At 36.7% G+C, this 25782-nt stretch overlaps 2 protein-coding genes across 4 annotated transcripts; one reads left to right on the top strand and one right to left on the bottom strand.

Annotated features, from left to right (window-relative positions):
* The first annotated feature begins 755 nt into the window (after window positions 1-755).
* Window positions 756-17367, top strand: mbpa (myelin basic protein a). Of its 3 annotated transcripts, XM_033975867.2 has the most exons (6): window positions 757-990; window positions 4470-4562; window positions 5180-5209; window positions 6405-6425; window positions 13916-13999; window positions 16252-17367. In XM_033975867.2, exons 1-6 carry the CDS (start codon window positions 871-873, stop codon window positions 16300-16302), a joined length of 399 nt encoding a protein of 132 aa, XP_033831758.1. In that variant the 5' UTR covers window positions 757-870; the 3' UTR covers window positions 16303-17367. The 3 variants fall into 3 exon arrangements, with proteins under 3 accessions (XP_033831759.1, XP_033831758.1, XP_055081384.1); XM_033975868.2 differs by lacking the exon at window positions 6405-6425 and having other exon boundaries at window positions 756-990; XM_055225409.1 differs by lacking the exon at window positions 13916-13999.
* A 2811-nt stretch (window positions 17368-20178) lies between these two features.
* zbtb22a (zinc finger and BTB domain containing 22a) lies at window positions 20179-25617 on the bottom strand. The gene is made up of 4 exons (XM_033974812.2): window positions 25371-25617; window positions 24088-24295; window positions 22904-23648; window positions 20179-22240 (listed from the first exon to the last, which is right to left on the bottom strand). The coding sequence occupies exons 2-4, from the start codon at window positions 24283-24285 to the stop codon at window positions 21243-21245; spliced, it is 1941 nt and encodes a 646-aa protein (XP_033830703.1). The 5' UTR covers window positions 24286-24295; window positions 25371-25617; the 3' UTR covers window positions 20179-21242.
* Between the last annotated feature and the right edge of the window lie 165 nt (window positions 25618-25782).

Here is a 25782-nt window from a genome sequence, read left to right as displayed (position 1 = left end):
AAATAAAGAATAAACTAGAATAAAGTTTGTATTTGATCATTTATGCCTCTGTACTAGACTCTCATTCATTCACAAACACTGCAGCTTCACAAAGGGCCCACACAGAGACTACCCAGTGTCTCGGGACAAAGGCGACTGACACAACCAGCGAAGCCTTGCCCCGCCTGTGGATTTGGGCCAAGCCTTCACCTCCCATGAACCCACTCTACCCTTCCTGGGGTCTAGGAGTACATGTCATTACGTGAGGAAATAAATACATTTTTTCACTGACAGATTCACAATTGATTTGAACAAACTGTAGTGTGCATTTTGCTAGAACATTTTTGGTATATTTTGTTCCCATTTGAGGGTCTGCCACTTGCTTTCAGGTTTCACAGTATGACATTAAACTATCTTTTCTCCAGGGAGATAAGCAGGTGACATAACAAAGCATTACTAGTTACATCTATGGAGAGGCCACGCTGCTCACAGTTTTTTTTAAATAGAAAACAATCACTTTTAGCTGAATAAATGCACGCTAGATATGTTTAATACCATTCTGTGGAATATGCCAAGCAAAGAAATTACATCTTCAAAGCAACTAGTAAAGTAGCATACCCAACACCAGAAATGTTACACAGTGCAACTTTACTTTTTAAACAATGAAAAATACAGTTTAATTAAAAGCTGACATCAGATTAGTTACAATGCCCATCCAATACTTTTCCTTGAGTACCATCTCTCCTCCTCCTCTGTAAGGGGAGGGTGCTGGTTCAAAGCTGGCCCAGAGCGGTCCTCCCGTGGCACAAGGGCACGCGGGCAGTTGAGTTGTTGGTTGTATAGGACAGAGTAAAGGTCGACCCCTCCCAGACTCCCACACATTGTAGGACTATGGCCTCCAGCAGCGGGCCAGGACACAGCGCCTTTGGACTGGGCAGGAAGAAGAAGAGCCCCGGCCTCATGGATCAGATCAGTAAAATATTCACGGGGGACAAGAAGAAGCGCAGTAAGGTCAGTGTCTGGATTTTGGGAATAATTCTTCTTTAAATGGAGCTTGAGGTGTACTCCCGGCACTACGACTTCACATGGAAAGGGGCGGGGGATAAGAGGACTTTGGGGGACAAGATTTTGGTGAGAACTGATATTTTAGATAAACATTAGAAATATACTGGTAGTTTTCTGATTCTACAATGTGATGATGTGTACGCTCAGATGGGGCAAGAGCCAGTTTTTCCTTTTAATTGCATTGTACTTTGTCATGAAATTTTCAAAAGGTAAATGTACAAATGTTGAACCTGATTATTGCTATTAGTGACTAGACCCAAAAACAAAAATTGGAATGTTAACAATACTCATTTTACCTGCCCCCATCTGTATTAAATATTATAGAAATGTTACGATCTCATCTGAGACTCAGCAATATCTACACAACGGCTACGGCTTTGTTTTATTAAAAGTATAATATGTAACTTTTCTGATTGAGGGTTCATCACCTTCTTGACTGTGTTATTGCTTTACTTGCTTTACTTTGTTTTCTTTGTTTTCACTGCCAAAAAATACTGCTTGTCACCTGCTTGTCTCTGTGGAGATAGATAGTTTTAATGCCATTTTGTGAAACATTCCAGGCAAAAAACATCTCCGTGGAGGAGAGAAGGTTTTGGACCCTCTATGGCAAAATTTACAGAGAGCACCTTTAAATATTTTGTGTTAATTCAATTCAATTCATTTTATTTTTGTAACGCCCAAAATCACAACAACAGTTTTCTCGAAGGGCATTCATGTTTTGTAATCTAAAACATGTAATTTAATTTGATAACATTTTATTTATAACATTTAGCAAAATGTGCAAAGTTTGAGGCTGATAAAAGTAGGACTCTAATTTTATTCCATATTGACCTTTACTTAAATGCAGCCTGGTACCAAAAAGGGTAAATTGATAAGTCTAATTGATATTTGCATATTTGGCATTTTAAAAACTCAGCAAAACAGTTAAGTGTCTTCACATTGTCGGCAAGGTACATGTGGTACTTTTACACTTAATTTTTTTATATAACGCTGTAGGTTAAATGTAGGTTTCTAAATTGATACTGAAGTCTTAGATGTAACAGTTTTTACCTGAATTTAGTTCCACTGGAATAAAAAGAGTAGCTATTAAAACACAACATCTGGGCACTATTTTGTTTTTTTGTTTAAATAAGTCACACTTCAACTCTAACTGGATTAAAATTGTGAGGAGTAAAACATTTGAAGTAGAGAAGGCTTTCAACCTTGAAAAATATAGTCCCACATCTATTGAAAAATGTTCCAAATCAAAAAGCAGCAGGTAAAGACAAAAGAACTAGATTAATCATGAGATGGATTTATTTTTGAAGCATCTTTAAGTAGTGTTGTATTCAGTAGTTTTAACAATCATATAGACTTTATACAACCTTTAGAAGAAAGGTTGTAAAGTTGGCAGTAAGAAAAACATATGCTATTTCTAATACTTAGCAACACAACCTCTTTATCACATAAATTAATTCAAATCAGCATAGAGACGTGTTTTCTCATTAACGATGCTTGTTGGTTTAGCGGTTAGTGCTTCAGCCTCACCACAAGAAGGTCCTGGTTCAGTTCCTTGACTGGGTGGGGCCCATGGTATTCCTATATGTTTATGTTGAAAATTTAGTGGGTCCATCCATCCATTCATTTTTGACAACATATAGTTTTGTACAGAACTGTAACTTAAACACAGATCAGACAATTAGACGAATAAGTGAATGTTTTTTTTGACCGGTTAGACTTTGGCACTTTTTGACACGTAAGGTATGGCAAGCAGAATATATGATAGGCCTAAACATTAGTGGTCAACGTACAGATAGTTGAAGAGGCTGATTGCTTTGCTGCTGCAGGATTGAGAAGATATAGATATGTAGCTGAAAAGGCCAGATAGGAGAGTGTGTATTTATATGAATTTGCAATTATATTTGTTTACATGTGTGTGTGTATATATATATATATATATATATATATATATATATATATATATATATATATATATATATATATATATATATATATATATATATATATATATATATATATATATATATATATACTGTTATTGTCATGAGAAAGTGCTCAACATCCTGTGATATCAAAATCAGTATTGAGTATGGCGTTTGAAATGTATAATGACAAAAATATGAAACTTTTGAGATACAGGTGACAGAAAATACACTTTTAAAAAATATGTCACCGCAGTAACATATTTTCCTCAGTAAACCTTAATATAACCAAAATGCTGATTTATGACTACTCACAAATACAAAATATGTTAATCTTGATGACTCCACTTCTCCAAGAGAAACAGTCCATCTCTTACTGTTGGAAAGTGATTCACTGTTGTTACTGACATGTTGAACTCAGTCGGAGCTCTTATAACGACTTCTAATTGATGTAATTTTCTGATTATGAAGACGCTGTTTTAATTTTCCTCTCCATCTCTCACTCAAGGCTGTCGTCTCCCGTTGGGCTCTGAATGCACAGATAATCACAGTAATTGTCAGCTTAGACTTAGCCGTGGATTTAGACATATTCAGGGCCTACTCTAGACAAAAGGTTACTGTTGTTTGAGTGGGATTTCTGTGCTTTTAATGTGGTTAAAATGTACTTGAAAACTATACGTGAGTTTATGAGTCAATGCCCATGAACTCAGGGTGAAGTAAAGGTGAAGTGTTCTGTGTAAATACAAGATCAATATTGAAGATAGCACACTATAATTATGTTGTGTTTGTTTTTGCTGATTTAGTCTTTCTGAAATGGTGTACATAAATCTTCATAATTTTGTAGATACCAATTTGTGATAAAAAAAAAATAAAAATAATGATGATAATTATTAGAGATAACAATTGAATTACAGAAAAAAAAAGTTGTGTGTTGTGAAGAAGTTTGAATTGTGCAAGACTGTGGGGAAATTGTTGTGCAATGACTTGTACCACGTGATGTGTTTTGAGCAACTGCAACATTAAAGGTGCAGTATGTCACTTTTCTAGTGGAGGTTCCACCACCTGCTTGTCTCTATGGAGATGTTATTGCTTTGCCTGCATTTTCCCACCATAATACCTTGAAGCATCCATGCATTCTTACTGAATGGGCCCACGTCACCACAGATCTGACCAGTAACTTGACCTGTAACAACCTGCTTGTCTTCATGGAAATAGACAAGTTTAATGATATACTGCAGAACATTCCAGACAAAGCAATAAGATCTCTATGGTGACGAGCTCCACAGGCAAAGATTCATAGAGCACCTTTAAGTCAATATGTTTTATAAATATCAGAAATTGACTATTCAAATACAGTATTACTAGTTCATCGTCAGTATCCTTTAAGACAAGTAGACCATTTTTAAGACAGAGAAGTAGTGGGTTGTTTACTCAGTTGTAAATATACTGCTGAATGCTCTTTTTAATAACTTCACTAATTGTGTTTTGTGTTGTTCTGTGCAGGGCTCTTTCCGTGGCCACACTGCTTCACCTCAACAGTCCTCCACTCGGCGCAAACAAAATGAAAACGCTGTGCTAAAGTTCTTCAGGAGCCTTGTGAGTCATTCTATGTTCAATTTATGGATGTTTTTTCACTGTTTTTAAAAAATAGTGTATTTCAATTTTCTAAGTTAGATTTAAGTTGCTATAGATGACAAGAATCAGGAATAGCAAGACCCATTGATCATCTATTCGTGGTTTCATATTCCCGTTAGAGGTGACATTTTGAAGACTTTTCATCATTCAAAAGATATACTTAAATGATCAATTTCTATGGGAACAGCCCTCATTGTTCATCATTCTGAAACCCAATTGTCAACATAACAAGTCTGGGCTGCCTAGTAGTCGTCAAAGGTATTGTATCAGGTATATTATTAAGAAAGTAGTCTTGAATTTGGATAAAAAGTGTGACATATACACAAAAAAAAATCTAAAAATGTGCACAAAAGCTACTTTTCTCATTGGTCCTTTGTTGTAGAACTGTGAACTGTATTGTCTCCTCTGTCACAGCAGAAAATTTTTCCAGAAACCGTTTCACCACAGCTTTGAGTCTGCAGCCATGTCCCTTTCTCTCCACACCAAATCCTAGATCCAAACAAAATATTTTTTCCTACAGTGACTGACTGAAATTTAGATTTTTGTTTCATTTTTCTCTCACTTGTTTTTTCCATCAGGTCGCCACTTCTCCTCGTCCTAAATCCAGGGTGAGTTTTGAATCTGATCATTTATTTTCATCTTTTTTGCAGAAGAAACAAAGGAAACTGTCGACAAATTGCAACAAATTCTGCCCAAATGTAGCTATATTTTTTTTATAACATTCATTAACAATTTTGTTCTCAATGTAGAAAGGTATAAACTGCTGTTACATTAAAGGGGCACTATGTCATTTTTGCCTGAAATGTTCCAAACTATGGCATACATTTTAGCAATTTCCATGGAAACAAGCAAGTGGCACCACCAAATTAAGTGTTTGTTGTAAAATACCTGTAACAGGATAAATAAAATATGCACATTTAATGCCATACTGTGAAACATTCCAGTGAAAGCAATACTATTTTCATGAGACTGGCGGGTGACAGACACTCCACCAGAAAAGTTACATAGTGCACCTTTAACTGTCTCATTGTCTGAAGGGTTTTAAATGCCCAGAGTGATATAGATAGCTGCAAATATGTATATTACATAGAGATAAAAGGAAATAGCTACTAAAATATGATCTACTGGGTGGTTTTCTGAATATACACAATATGAAGTGAGTCTAGATTGCTGCTACAGTGAAGGCAATGTGAATGAATGGCTTTTTGAAGAATAGCAGTGATTTCATTGTTCCTCAGTGGTCTGTTTGAAGCCTGGCTGTATCTTCCCAAGACTAGAATTAAAGCTGAGAAAAATGTAATTATTTTATTGGTAGGCTAAATACCAAATAATAAGGTGTATACGTCATAAACATACTGTGCAATTTCACATAAGGGAACACGAGTGGATTAGAAAACCTCAATTTGCCCTAATAATGAAAAACATGCTTTTGAGAACACTGGTGGCTCTTGTGGCTTCAAATAAATGTTAATCATAGTGAATTTATTATTGCAAAGTTGATTATATGTTCAATAGAAGTAGGAAGGGAGAAAGAAACTGTGCATAGTTATGCCCGACAGTGCCACTGTTAGCGTCATTACTTCCTGTCCAATTTTATCTGTATGAGATTTTTGCCAATTCACTCTGAAATGAACCATTATTTATTGCCCAAATAGTAAACAGTATCTTTTTCAACAATAACGGGGTAATATATTTTTTGTCCATAATTACATAGAGAAGTCACAGTCCCAATACACTGAATCACGTGAACATACACATTTATTTATAGACAATTGACTGAAACATTTTTGTGTTGTTTTTCAGTGGAGAGACGTCTTGGGTTTGGTAGGTCATAAAACTCCACTTTTCTTTTCTGCCTTTGTTTGTTTGTGTTTGTTGGAGTAGTCTTTGTCCAAAAACGTCATCTAACAAAATCACATGTGTTTTTAAAATCTGCCCCGTCTGTCAATATGTGTTACCAGAATCACCTCTGAAAACCTGAACTGGTAGATTCAGTTTTTGTGTGGTATTGACTTCAAAATCCAACATTTTCAAATAGGGCAAAAGATTAAATGAACTTGTAGCAGCCAAGGTTTAGTTGTTTGAAGGCAGAGGTGGGAGATCGATAAAAAAAAAGGTTTAGTCTTAAAATCCAGAGTTATGCACGATTAGAGTAGCAAGTATGCATTTAAAATCTATGTCTGATTTTTGGTTGTGTTATGTAACAATTAGTACTACTTCAAACCTGATTTAAATTAGAACTGGCTAATTTCCTGTACAGGGAAAGAACAAAATGTTACTGGTACTTTTGTAAAAACATTGAGAACTATTGATATTGCCTCTGAATACACAATGAAACCCACCCAACCCAAGACCAAACAAATGATTTTACATGCTGGCAAGGAGAAAAATAGTGTTTGTAGAAAATCTGTTTTGCAAATGAGTCTTTCAGTATTTCGGCTGCACTTACAATAATAACATGTAGATGGCAAAAGCAAAAACGTTATAATCTTAATACCATCTCGCATAAAAATACTGCATAATGTACTTTTATATGGCTCTATTATCATTGTAATTCCCCTTTGCTTCAATCTAGAACGGCTCACTGCTTCTTGATGACTTTGAGACAGCACGACTATTTATGACCCAACACCGGTAACACACTTTTTCAATAGGATTCTCCACAGGCCTCTGAGTTTCCCTATGTAAGATATAATACACTGCAAAATAGTATGTAGATAGAATGACTTGAAAACAGAATATTAATCTTAATTTGACTTTGACTTGGACCTAGATTTAATTTGTCTCTATGGTAATGTTCTAATGTATGGCATTTATTCAGTTTTTTTGTCTGAAACCTGTGAGCGGGGACACCTCTTCACAGGTTTGGCCTGTAACTTGACCTGGTTGTCTCCACGAACGTAATATTTGTTTATTGAATACTGTGGAACTTTCTAGGCAAAGTAATAACATCTCCATGGTGACAAACAGGTGTCATAATACAAAAATTTCAAACTCAGTTTTGATACTAAGGAATAGACTCGATACACAAAAAACAATATGCAAAACTATGATAGAAAACCATGATGCTAATTTTAGTCATTGTACTTTTTTTAAAATTAGCATGTGGCCTTATCTGTGTAATCCCTCAAGTCGCCCAGGTATGTCCCATAGTGATTCATAGGCATATACTAGTCACTGTCTTATACTTCTTCTGATATAGCTCAATATCTTTCTAAAGCTGTTCAGGAACAGTTCATTTCTGTCCAGTGAATGTGACGTTTTAGTATCGACCTGCTCAAATAAGTATCTATCTAGTGATACTAGCTAGTATCAACTAGTATCTGATTTTTGATACTTTTGACAACCCACACAGCACACCTTTAGATATTGTCAAAATGCTCAAGTTTCGATTCAAATTCTGGATTCATTATGAGTGAGGCTGATATTACATTTTTCAGTGTCTTGTCTGCTTTAGTCTCTTGTGGATGTGATTTTCCCACCTCTCCTCTTCCTCTTTCCTCACCTTCGCTCTGTGTTCTATCAATCTGCTGGTGTCACAGTGGACTTACTAACCTTGTCAGTCCTGCAGTGTTTATATATATTTTCTTTTCTTGGTGTTGGAACATAACAGAAGTAGACACAGGACCTGCATGTAAGATTTAGATTTTTTACTCAAAGGTCTATATACTTAAAAGTCATTACTGTTGCCCTTGGATGAAGATGAGCACTTAATTAGACGTCTATTAGTATTATGAAACAGGAAAGAAGGACAGATATTTTTAAAACTGCAATCTACAGCTGAAATACATATTCCATTTCCACATACATAGGTCAGAATATGGTTTTCACTTTTGAGATTAAGTTAACTATGTATGTATGTATATATGTATATGTATATGTGTATGTGTGTGTGTGTGTGTATATATATATATATATATATATATATATATATATATATATATATATATATATATATATATATATATATATATATATATATATATATATATATATATTAACTTTAGTGGTGGAACAAGTACTCAATTTTGTTACTTAAGTGAAAGTACAGATATCGGAGTAAAAAAAAAGTACATAAAAGTAAAGTATCATGTAAAAAAATCAACTAATGTAAAAGTATTAGAAAACCATTTAAAAATGTACTTAAAGAGTAAAAAGTAAAAAATATTCCGTGCAGATTGAGATCTAATAAAGCTTCAAATGTAGAGACTTTGATAAAGATTTGTGTTGAATTTTGTACAACAGAAACAAATGAATCAAATAATAACCATATTAAAAATCAGCCTTTTTCTGCAGGTCTCAAACAATAAAAAAAAGTGCTTTTACTTTTCAGTTCTGCTCAAATGTAGAAAATACAGATACCTGCTCTCAAATGTAGTGAATTAAAATTTTAAAAGTATCCACTTTAAACTTCACTTAAGTAGCACCGATAGTACTGAAGAACTGAAGTACAGATGCCTAAAATGTATACTTAAATACAATACTTTACTACTTTTATGTAAAAAAAAACAAACTACGAAAATACAGTAAGTAGCAGTAAATGTCCAACGTACATGACAGTGCGTCAAACCCATGCATTAGCACACACTAAAATCGCACATCACAGCTCTTAAAAAAGCTTTAACACGACACTTGCGGTGTTATAAATTAGCATTTTATCTGCAGAATACTTGAAATGAGAGACATGCTGGCTGAGAGGAGAGAAAAGGTGGCAGTTTGAGGAGGTTAGAGGTGAGTTTTAAAACAGAAAACCTCGATCAACACTGAAAATTCCATCCAAAATGCAGGGATAATTTACGAGCAAGGAAGGCAAATATTAATTTCACAAAAAAAGATGTTCATCTATTTTTATTTGTCTTATGTAACTTCTTTTGTAGTCTCCATATGTTTTGGCTCTTGTAACCATTATGGTTGCTAAGTAACGGAACTGAAATGATCCAACCGGGATGTAAAATAATAAACTTCCCCAGAATGAAAAAAATAAATAAATAAAAATGAGACAAAACTAGGTAAAAAAGCCAAAAGTAAAATTTGTCAACTGGACAAAAAATTGTAGGAGTGAAGACGTTTCCTGTTCATCCAAGCCGCTTCTTCAGTTCTGGTCAGATTACGCATGGACACTGCCTTATATCTATCTGAAGGGAGAAGCTAACTACACTGAAACTGGAAACAGTTTTTGTTTACCGTTTCTGTATATAGGCTAGGTCTATTGAGCTACACTATGTGTGCACTGTGCCTGAGACATTCTTCACATACAACTCCTTAATGGGTGTTTTTCACACCTATTAGCATCCTGGTCAGCTCCATGGTTCTCTTTGTTTCCTTTGTTTGCTTTGAGTCTGCTGGTGGAGTTATGTATGGGGAAAATATGATGTCTAAGACCACCATTCCTGTTCAAAGAAGGCTTGTCTTTCTTAACAAAATAGCTTCTTTAACTCCCCTCTCAAATCATTTCTTTTCTCTGACTAAGATCTTTTCCTCACTATCTTCAAAGGAGTGGTGAGTGGCTTTGAGATGGAGACAGCGGACTGGGGTCCAGAGGAGCTCTCGCGACAGTAAATCTCCATCTCAAAGCCAGCAATCTGACCAGAACTGAAGAAGAGGCTTGGATAAGCAGGAAATGTCTAAACTCCTACAACATTTTGTCCAATTGACAGATTTTACTTTTGGCTTTTACTATGGCTCAGACCTGGACGACTGAGGGATTACACAGACCACTAGGTAAAATATTTAGTAAAATCTCAAATCTAATGTTAACTATGTTTTAGTGAAGTACTTTAACCTATGTTCTTTAAGATAATAGGTAATAAGTATTTTGGTAAGAACATAAGCCACATCAAAACTGGGACTAAATTTGGAGTATAATCTGTAAAATTAAACCTGGACTAGACCAGGATTTAGCCAAAACTTGAACAGGACTAAAATGAGCCAAGATATCGTAGGCATATTTGTGTGTGACCAAGTATGCCACACATGTACTGCTTTTATGAATATTCAAAGCTATTTTGCATAAAGGTGCAGTTGGTGAGAGGTGAGTGTTAATTGGGAGAATTTTATGGTGATAACTGAAAACCAGTTTATTTCCATACATTAACAGACTGAAGGTTTTTAAAGACATTTATGACACATGCCGAACTCCAGTTTATTTTAAGGTGAATATGCAACTTTTCTGGTATGGGATGTGCCTGGAATGTTACACAGTATGGCATTACACGCGTCTATCTAATGAATGCATTCTTAGAGTCGCATCGCCGCAGATCTAACCTGTAAATGGCCAACTGACATAACACTGCGTCAAACGCACCCATCAAAACACACTAAAACTGCGCGTCACGGCTCTTTAAAAAGCTTTAACACGACACTTGCGGTGTTATAAATAAGCATTTTATCTGCAGATTACTTGAAATGAGAGACAGAGAGCGAGGCTGAGAGGAAAGGCGGTGGTTTGAGGAGGTTAGAGTGAGTTTAGGGAGAGACAGAGTTTCCTGCACAGAGAGAAGAGGAAAGGAGCCGGTGTTCTGCTGAAGTGAACATCGGTGCGTCTCCTTTAAGTTTACAGCGCTGATTTTATCTGTCACAGAGCAGAGACACGTCTGTACTCACCGCAAAAGTGCAAAAAGTGTTCAGACGCGGAGCCGCATCTCCAGTCAACAAACTCCCATCGAGGCGCGGGGCTGAGCCCCGTGAGTGTTTTCATAGAAAATAATGGAGACAACAATTCTGCCGCGCGTCAAAGCGTCTCGGTGCGGGTTAGCTGGATTTAACTTGGTCTAGTAGCGTTCGCTGCTTGTATCCATGGAAATAAACTTGTTTAATGACAGAAAAGTTACATAGCGCACCTTCAACCTTTGGTACCACTTTATAATAACCATACCTCAATAGCCCTAATAAAACATGAAGAAAGACTTAATTATGGGCTAGGAGTTAGTGAGTTACTATGTCTGAATCATCTTAATAAACTAGTTGCCCATTTTGAATTAAGTCTTGGTTAAGTCAATTTAAACTAAGTGTAGTTATTAGAAAGTGTTACCCAAGCTTCTATCACAAAAATAGTGAAATTGTCTGTGGATTTATAAAGAAAAAAAACATCTAAAGTTTAATTTATTTAGTCTATTGAAGACATGCTTTGTACCAGACTCTCTGAGCTAATTTACATCTGCAAACAAGAAAATACATTAACTTTATCCGTGTGTTTTTCTTTAATTCACCGTGACCACTGGAGTATTTTTCTTGAAAAAGTGTGATTTGTCCATTTCCTAAAAGGCCCCATGTCTCACTGTATAACTAATAATGAAAGGGACTCAGTAGTGGAAACAGCGGAGGATTCAGGTTTCGCATTCAAAATCACATCCTTTTCAAACCAATACTTTGTCCCGGGCAATTTCAAACAAGCTAAAGGTGGCTCTACAGACCAAATGCACTTTTCAAAAGATCTTTTAGTGAATCAATACTCAATTTAACTCAGTGTTCACACCTAAATAGTATCTACAGCAGCCCGAAATGGGCCTTAAAACTGAAAAGCTTTTGACAGTTTTTACTTGTTCACAACATTTGGGCTCTCAAAACATAATGGTTCAATGTAATTAGACCACGTGTGTCAAACTCAAGGCCCGCGGCCTAAATGTGGCCCACCACATCATTTTATGTGGCCTCGACAGGGTAAATTAAAAGGTATGACAGTCTTAAAATGTCATTTTATCAGGAGACGCAGTTACACAGCCATATTTTTTACATCTTTGCAAATGCATATGTAATATTTGTAACTTGAAGAAGTAATGAATACAGAAACAGTTCATTAACAATTTTTTAAAAAGTAGTTACATTTATTTTTACATCTGGCCCTTTGAAGGCAGCCAGTTTGCTGATGTGGCCCTCGGTGGAAATGTGTTTGATGCCCCTGAATTAGACAGATGTTAAGTCACCAAACACAGGCAGAAAAGGTATTGAAGGAAGTTGTATCATTCAGGGAGGGCATCTGGGAAATTTGTTGTTTTGAGGATGTAGTCCTCAAAATCACCAAATGGCGTAAATAGCAGTTTACACTAATTTTGATTGTAGTTAGACCTTAATTCAGTAATATGAATCTCAATAAAATGTATATATTGAATATAATACAAATGTTATGAATAATTTGATGCCAGTCAAGGAGCTACAGTTAAACACCAGTCGCAATTGGCAAAGGACATACCCAAATAAGTACAAATAAATGCATTTTTTCCCTCCAACCTCACCTCATGATGACTCCAACTTTCAGATGAAGGGTAGGGGGCTGTATAACTTCTTGGGAGATTTGTTGTTTTTGAAAGAAATTTCTGTACCTTTTGCGAAAAAATTATTTTCCCATTTACTGACAGAGAAGTACAGAGACCCGCAAGGGCTCTCGGCGAGGAATTAAATAAAGAGAATCCCAAGAAACTATCCCCTGAACACGCGGAATTATCATGATATCCTGTAAAAAGTATCCCAAGATCTTGTGCAAGTATCTCGTGATCCTGTGAAACTTTCTTGCATTGAATGAATGAAGAGGTAGACAGGAAAGGAGCGAACATAATAACCACTCCTCTACTGTGTTCCATGCAGTAGAGGTGGTGGGTCTCTGGGTGCACATTTCAATTGATTTCATACATACTTTCCTTGTTCTATCTGCAGACTGTCTATCTGTCCCAGTACAGGCTCTAGTCTTGAGTGTGGGTCGGTTGGCTGTTGCGGGGTGGTACTAAATGTTTATAAAGGCAGGGTCTAGGGGAAGCAGATCGCATCCACAGACCCATCTCCTCTCAGACAAGGAAAATAGTAGAACACATTTGCCTCACCCTGCTCACTGGCCATCAGTGCAGACTGAGTACACATAGGACTCTACAGGCCGTGACGTTTGCAGAGTGGAGAGCAGCTTGACGTGTGGCGTAGAAAGTTCTAGAGCACACAGGAAGTTGATGCATGTACTTAAAGATGAATGGCTTTTACACACTCATTAACCCGGCATCTCCACAGCCTCATGAGCACCTCTGGGGAGGTCAGGTGGTCCCAAGAGAGGCAGCTGCATACTGAGGTGCTCCCCTTGTGGACAAACAGCCAATCGACCTCTTGCGGCCTCTTAGCAAAGACAAATCAGTTAAACAGCAAATTTCACCATATAATTTTGGCGTGTCCTCCAGCTCAATTCTAAACTTTTCTAAATCTTGTGGTGTAATATGAACACAACTAATAGCAGCATTACTTTACCAACTCTTTCTGGTTCAGACTGTCTGTCTTGGGCTTCCATACCTGTAGTCTTGCTGTGTCCACACGTCCCTCTCACACACATGTTTTTTTAGGCATCATCGTCTAAAGCCGAAGGAGCAAAGTCCCCAGTGCGAAGACGCAAAGAGCAGGGCACACTGTCCCGACTCCTCAGTCTGGTGAGATATACAACTACATAACTTGTACTACAACACATTACCTCAAAGATATTGAAATTACCTCAATATATGTCTATTTTGTCCAAATGCAACAGTGACACTACTACAAAAGATCAGTGAGTAACAAGATTGTATCCAAGTCACAAAGACATTTTAATTTAACAGAAGCTTCATCGTCATCTATTAAACTAACCAATTCAAAGGAGGCCTTTTTTTTGCAGCAAAAATATCATAAAATTGTTTTGTAATTTTTAATGACATATTTTTAGATTTGGCCACTGCCCCATCTTGTTACAGCTTGTTAAAACAACCACTTGCTACAAAAATAATTGCAATCACCTTGAAAACACAATTCACATGTTCATGGCAGCACATTTTCACACTGGCTACAAAAGGCAATACACTTTTCCTTGGTAATCCATGAAACAACACTAAATCATTTGTTGACCATTAGTTTAGAAGTTTGTGTTTCTACCTGTACTTTCAAATGTTAATGTTTCTAGGATGTGTTTAGGATGAGCACTGTAAATTGAATGAGTTTGTTTATATTGCAATTATTCAAAAATATTACATTGGAAAGACAATGTATTGATCTCATAAGAAATTAGTGATGTGTGTGAGTGAGTGTGTGTGTGTGTGTGTAGGGGTGTGTGTGTGTGTGTGTTATAGAAGGGCGCTGGTTATCTTGGGTTAGTTTGTTAATTCTCTTTCATTTTCCCTCTCTTATTAACTCCCTTTTTACAACCCTAAAATAAAATAAACAAAAATATAATTAAATGCTATTTCTAGTTCAGTCAATTACTTGGAAGTGCAGATACCACCTTTATAAAAAACACACATTGATGTTTGCCTATATTTTAATATAGCCTGATTAGTGCCCTCAGTTGAACTCAGAGTAATCCTTTTTGATTGATAGTCCATATCGATGCAGGGAGAGTCACAGGCACTTAACTTTGTCCCCATTGATTGTATTGAGTTGTGCTGAAGCCGAATTAAATGAAGTTGGATTTACAAAGATTTGGTTTCAAGTCCTGGTTTTATGAGAGAAAATTGGAAGTAGGATGTGACTGACTGTCTGCATGGGTGGAGCACCGATGCAAGTGACTTTGGTGTAGTAAAAACCCAAGCTTTTTGTATTGCATGTAATATATAATGTAATATAATGCACTGGCATCAGTTACTTGAACAGTGGCATAGTGATTAGTGCTTAAGCCTTACAACAAGAAGGTCTACGGGGTGCTTTGTTTTCCCATATACCAACACAGCCACACACAATTTGTCAATGTGTGACGTTGTATGATTGCGGAAGCTAAGCAAGGCTGGGCCTGATTACTACTTGGATGAGAGACTGCTGGGATTACCAGGTGCCCACTTGCCTAGTATGAGTGTTGTGGTGGACAAAGGTTTGTAATTATTCACTCTTAAAAACCTTTGTCCTGTCTTTTTTTTGTGTGTGTGTGTGTGTCTTGAAGGACAGGAATCCACAGTAAAAGAGATTTTGAATTTCAGCAGGATTTATAAAAATAATAATCAATAAAAACAGGAGATATGGAGTGCTTCAGTTGGGCTGTAGTGAGTCAGATAGAAGGATGTAGAACACAAGTGTTCTTCAAGGATGAGGCCACTTATCAGGGTGGAACAGCGATCTAGCTTAGCACATACTGACGTAAACATGTGAATGGTAGTGGAGCTGAAAGAATCAGAGGAAATCTTGGCTAAAAAACTAAGTCCTTTGACATGGACCAGCCAATGCCTTTCAACACTTGAGTGTACGAGTAACATGATGAGCACATCGGTTGACTCACTCTTATACAATGGTAGGTGGGGTCATTTGACCACAGATGTGTGACTCAAAAGATTCAATGCATACCCAAAACACAATTATCAAAAACAGAAACATGATGTATCAAAATAATAATGATCAAACAGAAAACACTGGTTGTATTTTGTCCGGGCTTTAAGGCAAGGCATATATTTTATTTTTGGGTGCACACTCTTAAACATATTTTCAAAATAAACAGTATCTGGCAGCTTCTACATGTGACAAGATGGGGTGTTGGCCAAATACATTCTACACAGTGACATTATACTTCATGCAATATTGACTCCTCATCTTTAGACCTACCTCAAACTTCATCCATTTTATTTGCAGCTTCGGGTAACCACCAGCCTCCACTAAATGTGAAACAACTCGGCAATCACTCAATCTACCATCACGCTTATGAATTACTGTCTATTTCATTTCTTTATAGGGAGACTCTAAATCCCGCCCTCCCCCAAAACGCTGGAGCACCATCTTCTGAGCACTCACCCCCAGACCCCACCAAACCGGGACAAGAAGAGACCACCGAACAGGGACCTAAAGATGGCCAAGCAAACTCACAACCTCAACCAGTGCTAACTAATGACTAACAGGGAAACAACACGAAGGCCTAAGCAAAGTCAATTGAATAGAATGGGGTCAATTACATACCAAGCAGGCTGTAAACAACAAAATTAAATTAGTTCTTATATTTTTAACACTTGCTGTGAATGAATATAGCCTGAATAACAAGTCAATTCAAAACTATTATGATTTTCTATTTAAGCTGATGATATATTAACCAAACTATGCAAATGGAAACACCATTAAGTATAGACTATTTTCTTGTCAAGCCGATGTCAGTGTCGCTATGGTTACAGTTGTTTCCGGGTTGCACGTTTTGTAAACTGTTTTTAAATAAGCAAAAAAATGTTCTTAAGGTGCTATGTGCGTCTATGTCACTTCAGGTCAATAATGTAATGTCTGAATACTTTGTACATAAATAACAGTATTACATATATCTGTAAAAGCCTAACTCATAGCATGGCTGCCCTTTGTGCCTTCTTTACTAATTTTATCAACGTAATACATTTAATATTACCTTCAGTAACCTATATTGTACAGTACTTAAGTATAAATGCCCTTTTAAATGCACTATAAATGACCAAAATCTTAAAACTACTACCCATTCTTCATGTGCAGCTAAGCTTAAATCCAGGTTAAAGTTAATATCCCAGTCATAACTTTCTAGCAGATAAGTGATTTAATCGTGTTTTTTATTGTGGTAAAGTTGAGGGTGAGAAGGCAAGTTGTTGAAATGTTCAAAGAAAAGAAATAAAGATTGCAGAGAGTTTAGGAAAATAAGGGAAGTGGTTTTAATAATGTTATTTTATGTGTAATTACCAGCACTGTTTGTAGCACATATCTACGTCTTGCATGGATTTGTTTAATTCAGTGTTTTATGTGGAGAAACAAATGTGACTGAGGAGTTTGTGTAGTCTGTCCAGTCTAATGAGAAATATATTGTATGTTGTCAATGGGAGCTATTAAAGTTTGTTCAAATTGATCTGTTGTCTTGTGTTTTTGTCCAATAGGATAAATTAATGTTTTAGTTTAATAATAATAATGGTTTGTATGTGTAGCCACAGATGCCCTGGGCAGTCTGATGGAAATGTGACTGCCAATCTGCACCAATGGTCTCTGTAACCACAAGCAACCACCCACACACCACATTGGTACATAAGTGGGTAAAGTATCTTGCCCAATGATATAACAGTAAGTACCAGTCTCCAGTTTAAGAACCATTGACATACAGGTCTGCTACCATACACTTCACTTTATTTTGTATTTTAGGTAGGTTTGTGAAGTTGACACATTAAACGGCTCCCAGTTCTGTAAAGTAAGCTTACATATGACAAGTTTTCATATTTTTCTAATTATTACTTTGTGTGGTGGGAGATTTATAATTGCTTTACCAGTCAAATGTCAGTTTGTGAAAAAAAAGTTGATACAAAACATGAAAATAGCTGGAAGTAGTATTGAGTTCCGATAAGGAATCTATTTAATATATAAAATTTAATCCAAAATGCAAGGACAGGTGTCATAAAGTTTAATTTGATATGTGTTGGCCCTTAGTTCTGGGAATGTCTTTATATGCCACATCTGATTCTCCAGGTATTAAAATGATAAACTTCACCAAATTTGTCAAACTAATCTTTTTAACAAAATCTATTTAAAAACAATAGTGTAACTTGTCATATGAGCTTTCGATTTTACATTAAACCTCTTGGGAACCTTAAGCCTTGAACCATCTGTTGTAAAAGACTGGAATTTAGAAACATACTCCACACACAAAAGTACTAAATGGATAGTTTGAAATGAGGCATCATTTTATACACATACGCTTCATCTTAAAATGGTAAGTCATTTGCAAAACACATTCCCAAAACTCATCTTCCAAATATCCCTGGGGCTAAAGGATGTTTTTATTACGTCCCATAAACTGCATTGATCATTTGAGAACCCTGGAGGGAATACAAAGTTCAGGCTCATATTATAACCATAAGGAACATCATTAGACACCGCAATACTAAATGTGAGACATGTAAGACAAGTTGTGATTTGTAGGATAAAACGTACTGCTACATCCAGCTCTTGGGGCATATATAACATTGTATTTATATCACCTTATTTACACATAATACATAATACAAGTCAAGTATTTATTGGGTAGAAATTTGTAGAAACATATTCTAACAAGTAATTGATCAAACATTGAGTGATTAGAATGTTATAACATCTGAACTAGTGCCAAAACATCAAACATAACATAAAAAGGTGAAAAAGAAATAGAAAAATAAAACAAAGAAATGGGACAGAACAAATATTTGAGAAAGGTGATTTGACCTGCCTTGTTAATGTCTCTAAAGGTCAGACATTTGCTCAGGGCTCTCAACAAGTGTTTAAATGTTAATCAATTACGTGGACTGGATATTTGTTCCGCTGTTCAACTGACAATACTTATTCATGGGTTTCAACTTCCTGTTAGAGGCAACATTTTGAGGACTTTTCACTAATCAAGTCAAAGGATTGTGTTTGAAATTGTTCATTTACATGGCCATTGTCTTGATTTTTCATAATTCTGAAACCCAAAGGCACATGGGTCACCAAACCAGATCTGCTGACTACTGGAAGAATTCAGACATAAACAACATTCTGACTTAACTGGGTGTATACCATGTAAAAATCAAGTCCAAACTGGGCCAAAACAACTCAGGTCTAAACAGGTAAGAAGTCTAAACCAGGTCTAAACAAAAAAACATTTCAAAACCATGTCTGACCTGAGTCAAAACCAGGTCTAAAGTTGATCCAAACAAGATTAAAAAAAAAGGTATAAACTTGGTCTAAACTGGGTAAAAACAGGTCTAAAACGTGTTCAGACCACCAGGCTAAGATGCATTAATGGAGGACTAAAGTATAGTTAGAATTGGTATAAAACATTACATAGGACCCTGAAAACACTTGTATCATCCACTTCTCTGCTCCATACAGTATTATAGCTCCTCTAACCCACTTTTGAGTCTCTGCATCCCACTGTATATAATTACTTCTGTACTTTAGGTCTTTGTAGTTCTTTCTCTGTTTGTGTGTCTCTTCTTCCATTGAAATGTAAATGTGTGTACATGGGTGAGTGAATGCATTTGAGTGTATTGGACGTCATCATCTACATCTGCGGTTTCAGGAGGCCTTTTCAGAACATACCAGGGTTTAATTAATGCCAAGGAATACTCTGAACAATGAGACCCCCTGGTGCTCAAATCAGCGCAAAGAGAAAAGAGTGAGTACTTGGTGATTATGGAAAATAATATAGACTACTTTTCTTTAAATACTTCATGAAAATGGACAAAACAGAAATATATAATTTGTAATAATAATCTTAAAATGTGGCCTCGGAAGTTATTTTCTTGCAGAAAAACAAGTTGCATTCATTAAAGCACTATATAATCTCTCTAAAGTGTGGACTAATTGCGTGTCTTTATAGGTGTTATTGTTTTACAATGTTCCACAGCATTGAACTTGCATATATCCCTCTCAATGAAGACAAAAGGAGACTCCAAGGTAAGTAAAACATAAACATAGAAACACCTGTAATAAAAAAAAAAGAATGCTGTACTGTAGATCATTCTAGGTAAAGGCACCAGAAAAGTTACATAGTGCACTTTTAAAATATGTAAACATTTCAGCAGGTAACAAAACTGGACAAAATAATGCATAAGTATGTAATTTTGTGCAACTGTAGAACTTAATTGTGCAAAAATGCAGTCATTTCTATTTTAAATTTTAAAAAAACAAAACAAAAACACCCTTGAGTACTTTTAAATGTATTTTATTATTATTGTAGACATGTACAAAAATACTTACTTGGTCTGGTAGCACTATGTAACAAACAGTTTTATACTCCATACTACAATCATATCAAATCCAGAACAAAGATTACTGTTGTTTATGTGATTTTAACCATATCTGCTAACAGCATTTCATTGTGTGCAAAAAGCAAAACTTTAATGTCATGTCACAACCAAAAGTATGCAGTAAAAACAAAATACAACATAGAGACAAAAATACTGTGGTTGTAATGAAAAGTGAATAAATCACAATGATACATTCTACAGTCCAGTTTTTATCCCGTAACAGTTTTAAACAAATCTTGTACATCAAATCACTGATAGTGTAGTACTGTGAGCCCAATTTCAGTAAAGCAATTTGTCTATGGCTATAATTTAGCGCCATCTGATGGCCAGAAAGATAATGTGCCACAGTATCTCCCATTCAAGTGGCTAAACATTTATAGTGGCCCATAAGAAAAATATGGATTTAGTAAAGCAACACTGTATCTTTACTAAATATAGGGAAAGAAAAATCAAATGTATTTTAACAATTTACATCAGGAGACAATGATAGAAAAGGAGAACACAATTTGCAAGAACTTAATTTATCGCTACAAATATATGGTACCATTTGACTATATTTAATTCCAGTAAAACTGAATGGCTTATGTCTTGTGTATGGCCTGTATTGAAATGTCTTGATTTGATCTCTTTGTGATTGAAATTGTGAGCACCCCTTAAACTAAAAAATAAATATATTAGTTCTCAACAGTAATACAAGTGCCTCAGCACTACATTTTGAAACTTATCTACTTTGCATTTCTTAAATTGCAGGTGCTTTATTGGCCAAAAACACCTTGAAAAGCATCCATATTTACCATCTCTTTACAGAGCTGACCTGTAATTTGGCCTGGCTTGTGGCATCACCTGCTTCTGTCTATTGAAGCAAGTTTAATGCCATTCTGTGGAATACTTTAGGCAAAGCAGTCACAACTCCATGAATGAGTTTAAAAAATGTATTCTAATTTACATACAAAGTAGGTGCAGTTATTTTTTAACTCAAGCTCTCATTGACTTCTTCTTTAAAAACATGGCTTTCAGTGTCTACATTTTCTGTCTGAAAATCATTCACAATCCTCGACACCAGCAATCTCTCCATCCCATCCTCTGATGCAAAGTCCCCCTCCTCTACCTTTATCTGCCCCCCCGCTGCTAAAAACCCCTCCCCTTCCTCAAAACTGTACCCAAAACTACTACCATCTTCAGCTGACGTGCTTGAGTTGTTGCTATTTAAAGCCAATCGTTGACATCGAGCTTGATGTCTAAGAAAACTGTCTTTCCAAATCACTTTCTTACCACAGATGCTACATTCAAAAGGCCGTAATCCACCATGTGTTTTTAGATGCTTTGTTAAATGATGTTTCATTTTAAATGACTTATTACAAACTGGACAACCAAAAGGACGCAAGTTTAGGTGCTGCATTTTAACATGGCGATCTCTCATGCTTTTTAGCGCATAGGCTTTACCGCAGTGGCAGTAGTGGACTTTGCCTGCGAATGGGGCACCAGTGAGGGGTAGAGAGGAAGAGGAGGAAGGCATAGGAGGCGAGGAAGGTGCTAGGAAAGTGGATGAGGATGTAGGCGTCAAACAAGGACCTTGGTTGGCGCTAGTTGAAGGCCAGCTTGCATCAGATCCAGTTAAATTAAACTCTGGAGACACTAAAGGTCGCTGTGAAACTTGTCCACTTTCCTTTTCAATCTCATCAAAAGTATCCCGACTATAATTACCTTCAAAATGTCCCATATCTGTGTCCTCCTCGTTGTTTATACTGTTTCTACCAGTCTCGCTGTCTTGGGCTCTTGCAGCTTGTTGGGACCAAGGAGGTATTTGCCATTGAAGGCGTTCTAAAGGTGCAGGGGGGGTCTGATTTTGGGGGGTCTGGTTTTGAGGAGCGGAGTTGGGGACATCCGACGAGGCATCGCTGTGAGTGCTGTCATCAAGATTCACTTTTACAATAGATGCTCTATTCACATTTGAAGCAACGTTGATGTCTGTAAAAATACACAGACATGGTAGAGGACAAAAGTTGTGTAATGTTATAAATGTTGCATTATTGTTTAACCAAGTCTTGAACATTGATTCAAACTCCGTAATAGACATAAAAGATAACATTATGCGATAAGTCTTTCTACATAATACATAATTCAGCTTAGTAGCTAAAAGAGGTCTATGGTATGTGGTAACATGTGGTACCATCTTATATATAAGATCTCAAATGTATTTATTTCCACAAAAGCAAGAAAAGATGTGCATCCATCACATGCACATGTCAGAGTTTTAATGTGTCATGCCCTTTTAAAATATTTTCTAACTAAGTGATAATTTTCCCATTTGTGTGGATCCTTATTTTGATTTATTATTATTATTTTTTCCAGGGGAAGCCACCTGCTTGATCAACTGCACTGCTTTAAATGATTAACTGTATCAAACTGTATCATTCTTATTGTAGAACATTCAATGACATCTTCATGGAGACAATAAGGTGGCAAACGTTCCCCTAGAAAGAGCTGTCTAGTATCTTGGGTAGAATGTATTCACCCTTACTCAAAGTGTAAAATTAATTGGTTTAACTTGTAAATGTAACACCTTTTCTAGTTTTTGAACATTTAAATATTTCAAAATTAAGATTTCTTGAATGAAACTAGGTCACTTACCACTCTGCCCCACTGGTACAATGTCCTCCTTCGTCTCCACTCCATTGCCTCCTGAACTCTTTTCCTCCTCTCTCTCCTTTCTGTCTTTCTTCTGTCTCTCTTGAGTTACATCACGGTCCCCACTCTCTCTATTCTTATCTGCAGGCCTTTCGGGGCCACGCTGCTGCTGAAGACTGAATTTCTGCTTTAATGTCTCTTCGCTGAGTGGCATACCGTGGTTTTTACTGCTGTGTCCGAGCGCATCTGGGACAATATGAGCCGGTTTGGCTTGACTTGAAACCCACGGCTCTTCACAACTGGAGTAATCACTACTGTCATTGTAAGCAGGCAGGCACTCCAGCTGTGAGTCCGCTAACTGCTGTCCAGTTGATGATCTTTGACGCCCCCATCTTGGAAACTGCTGAGGTCGTCTCCATGTTGCCAAAGGAGGGAGGGCATCAGGCTTTTTCTCCCGCTTTCTTCCCACTCGCTCTGAATACAAACAGTCAGTGCTGCTGGGAGACTGTTGGCGAGAGACAGTACCCCCTGGAGGTACATCTGGGGCAGGGCGATGTCTTTTTAAAATCTCTGTGCATTTGTCCACTATGTGCCACATCTGCAGAAAACTGGCCACAGTGACATAATTGACAATGTCATCCTGGACGATGCTGAGCTGTCCCGTGTATGCAGAGCTCAGAACGCTTTCAAAAGCCACAGGGTCCATCACAGACGGCAACGAAACTGTGGTGACATTTTTCAGCAAAACCTACACAGAATGTGAATACAAAAAACACTTGAGGAAATGGCTATACTCTCAAATACAATGATGGAATTAAACATTTGTGTCTCTTGTAATGCTAAACAAGGGTTAAGCACAAATCAGTTGGACCTGAATAATTTGACCTCAATATGAAATACATGCATCAATAGAAATGAATAGAAAAGAAGAAAGGTTTCTGCAACTGTATTGATAATGCATTTAAATGTGGCACAATTGCAACTAGAGCTAGTCTTGTTATTTAACATAAATTATAGACCAATTTCTTCCTACAAAGTCCAAACTATGATCCAAACCATAGGCTTTTACTGACAGAGAATCGGCTGTAGACCTCTTGATTAACACACCCCAAGCATATCATTGCCAGTTAGCCCTAATTGCAATGTTTACTTTGAAAGAATAGGTGATATGATGCTTTAGTACCCACCTGGTCATGGAAGTATGGAGAGGAAGCAGCAAGGACACATCGGTGGGCCCTGAACACCTGCCCTTGTACATGGATGGACAGGTCACAGAGTTGCCCCTCCTCCCTCTGTCTGTTCAAACTGTCCAGGACTGAGGCTCGGACTGCTGGGAAGCACACTTGCAGAGTCAGACCAGGAACGTCTCTTGAACTCACCTCCATCTTCAGGAAACTGCGGAAATATGAGATAAAATGGAATATACATAATATGTGGCAGTATAGGCAAGCTGCAGCCTAGAGTTTGTTTCTTGTTTCTAACTGTAAACTGTGCGCAACTACAAAGCCTGATGAGTACTAAGGAAATCTAAACATGGTTTAGACTAAATCAGGACTAAACCAGATCTATATTGGGACAAAACCTGAACCCAAGATTAATCCAGGACTGATTTAGTTAGTTTAGTGGGTTTTCAAATGGGCAAACCTTCCGTCTCTGCTAGGCAGTTTTTTGAAAAGGCAATGTAACCACAATGTCATAATCAATGTGTTATTGCCCCTTTCTCCATCTATATGTAGATCGCTTTATTGTGAAATGACAAATAATATTTATTATAACAAACAATATTTATTATATTTATAAGTTTTAACAGGGAGAGTTGGTGCACACTACTATTTTATTATTTTAATAGATCCATGACACACTACTGTGAAACTTGACGTCTGGGCATGACTTTTTTCTCTCCACAAATATCTAATTAGCGCCTCGCATTTCCACTGCTGTGTCTCTCACATACACACCCATACTTGAAGCTGGGGGACTGCCAGCTCAGCGCTGTGGAGGAGCCCCCTATTCAACACGGCACTGACATCAGCAAAGATATGACCAACGTTCTTACGAAACTAAACACACTTTAGCAGACTTTAAAAACTGTTAAATGTCAACATTTATGACAATAGTAAACGTTTAATAAAACAAAATTGTAAACAATGAGGATTGGCCCTCCTATAGTGTTATAAGTACAACAAAATTCTTGTTATGGTGACTTGAAAATACATTCTGTGATTTAAAAAATATATCTCCCTGTTTTAGGATCATTAAAATAGGAGCCAACAAGTTAACTACATGTAACATAACTATAACCATGGCATTGGTATGACATTAAGATGAAGGTTAAAATGTAACTTTCAGACATATAATATGATACAACAGTAATGTGCAAAATGTACAAATACACAGGTTTGTTTTGAATCGCACTAGCTCTCATGTAGCATGTAGCATTAGCATGTTAGCATAAGATTTCTCACTTTACCTTTGATTTATTTGAGTCCTTACAGCTTTGTCTTCGTTTCCTATGTGCTCGTAGATATTTTGAAGACCGCAATACACATTTTGATCATGTATTGCTATGACTTGTTTTTGAGTAACCTTCTTGGTTTTCGCTAGCCTGTGCTAACAGTCTGCTAACAGTGGCTTGTCTGTAGGCGGAGCTGACAACATCAGCATCCTCCAAACATGCAGCGCCTGTGGGCGTTTCAGAGAAACAAGTGTTTTTTATGGTATGGAAAATACTAAATACTATTTATCATTTGTGTCGTCAAACATAATGGATTCGTGTCTGCATATTTTATGTTAAAAGCAGATTAAAATAGTGTATTTGGGGAAGTTGTGGCTCGAATCTGTGAAAGCCGTGGCCCCGCCCTGTGACTGCTGTTAAAGGGGCA

The sequence above is a fragment of the Periophthalmus magnuspinnatus genome, chromosome 11 (assembly GCF_009829125.3).
Source record: "Periophthalmus magnuspinnatus isolate fPerMag1 chromosome 11, fPerMag1.2.pri, whole genome shotgun sequence".
NCBI classification, from domain to species: domain Eukaryota; kingdom Metazoa; phylum Chordata; class Actinopteri; order Gobiiformes; family Gobiidae; genus Periophthalmus; species Periophthalmus magnuspinnatus.
The sequence above is the reverse complement of the archived record's forward strand: the minus strand, read 5'-3'. Positions and strand labels throughout refer to the sequence as shown.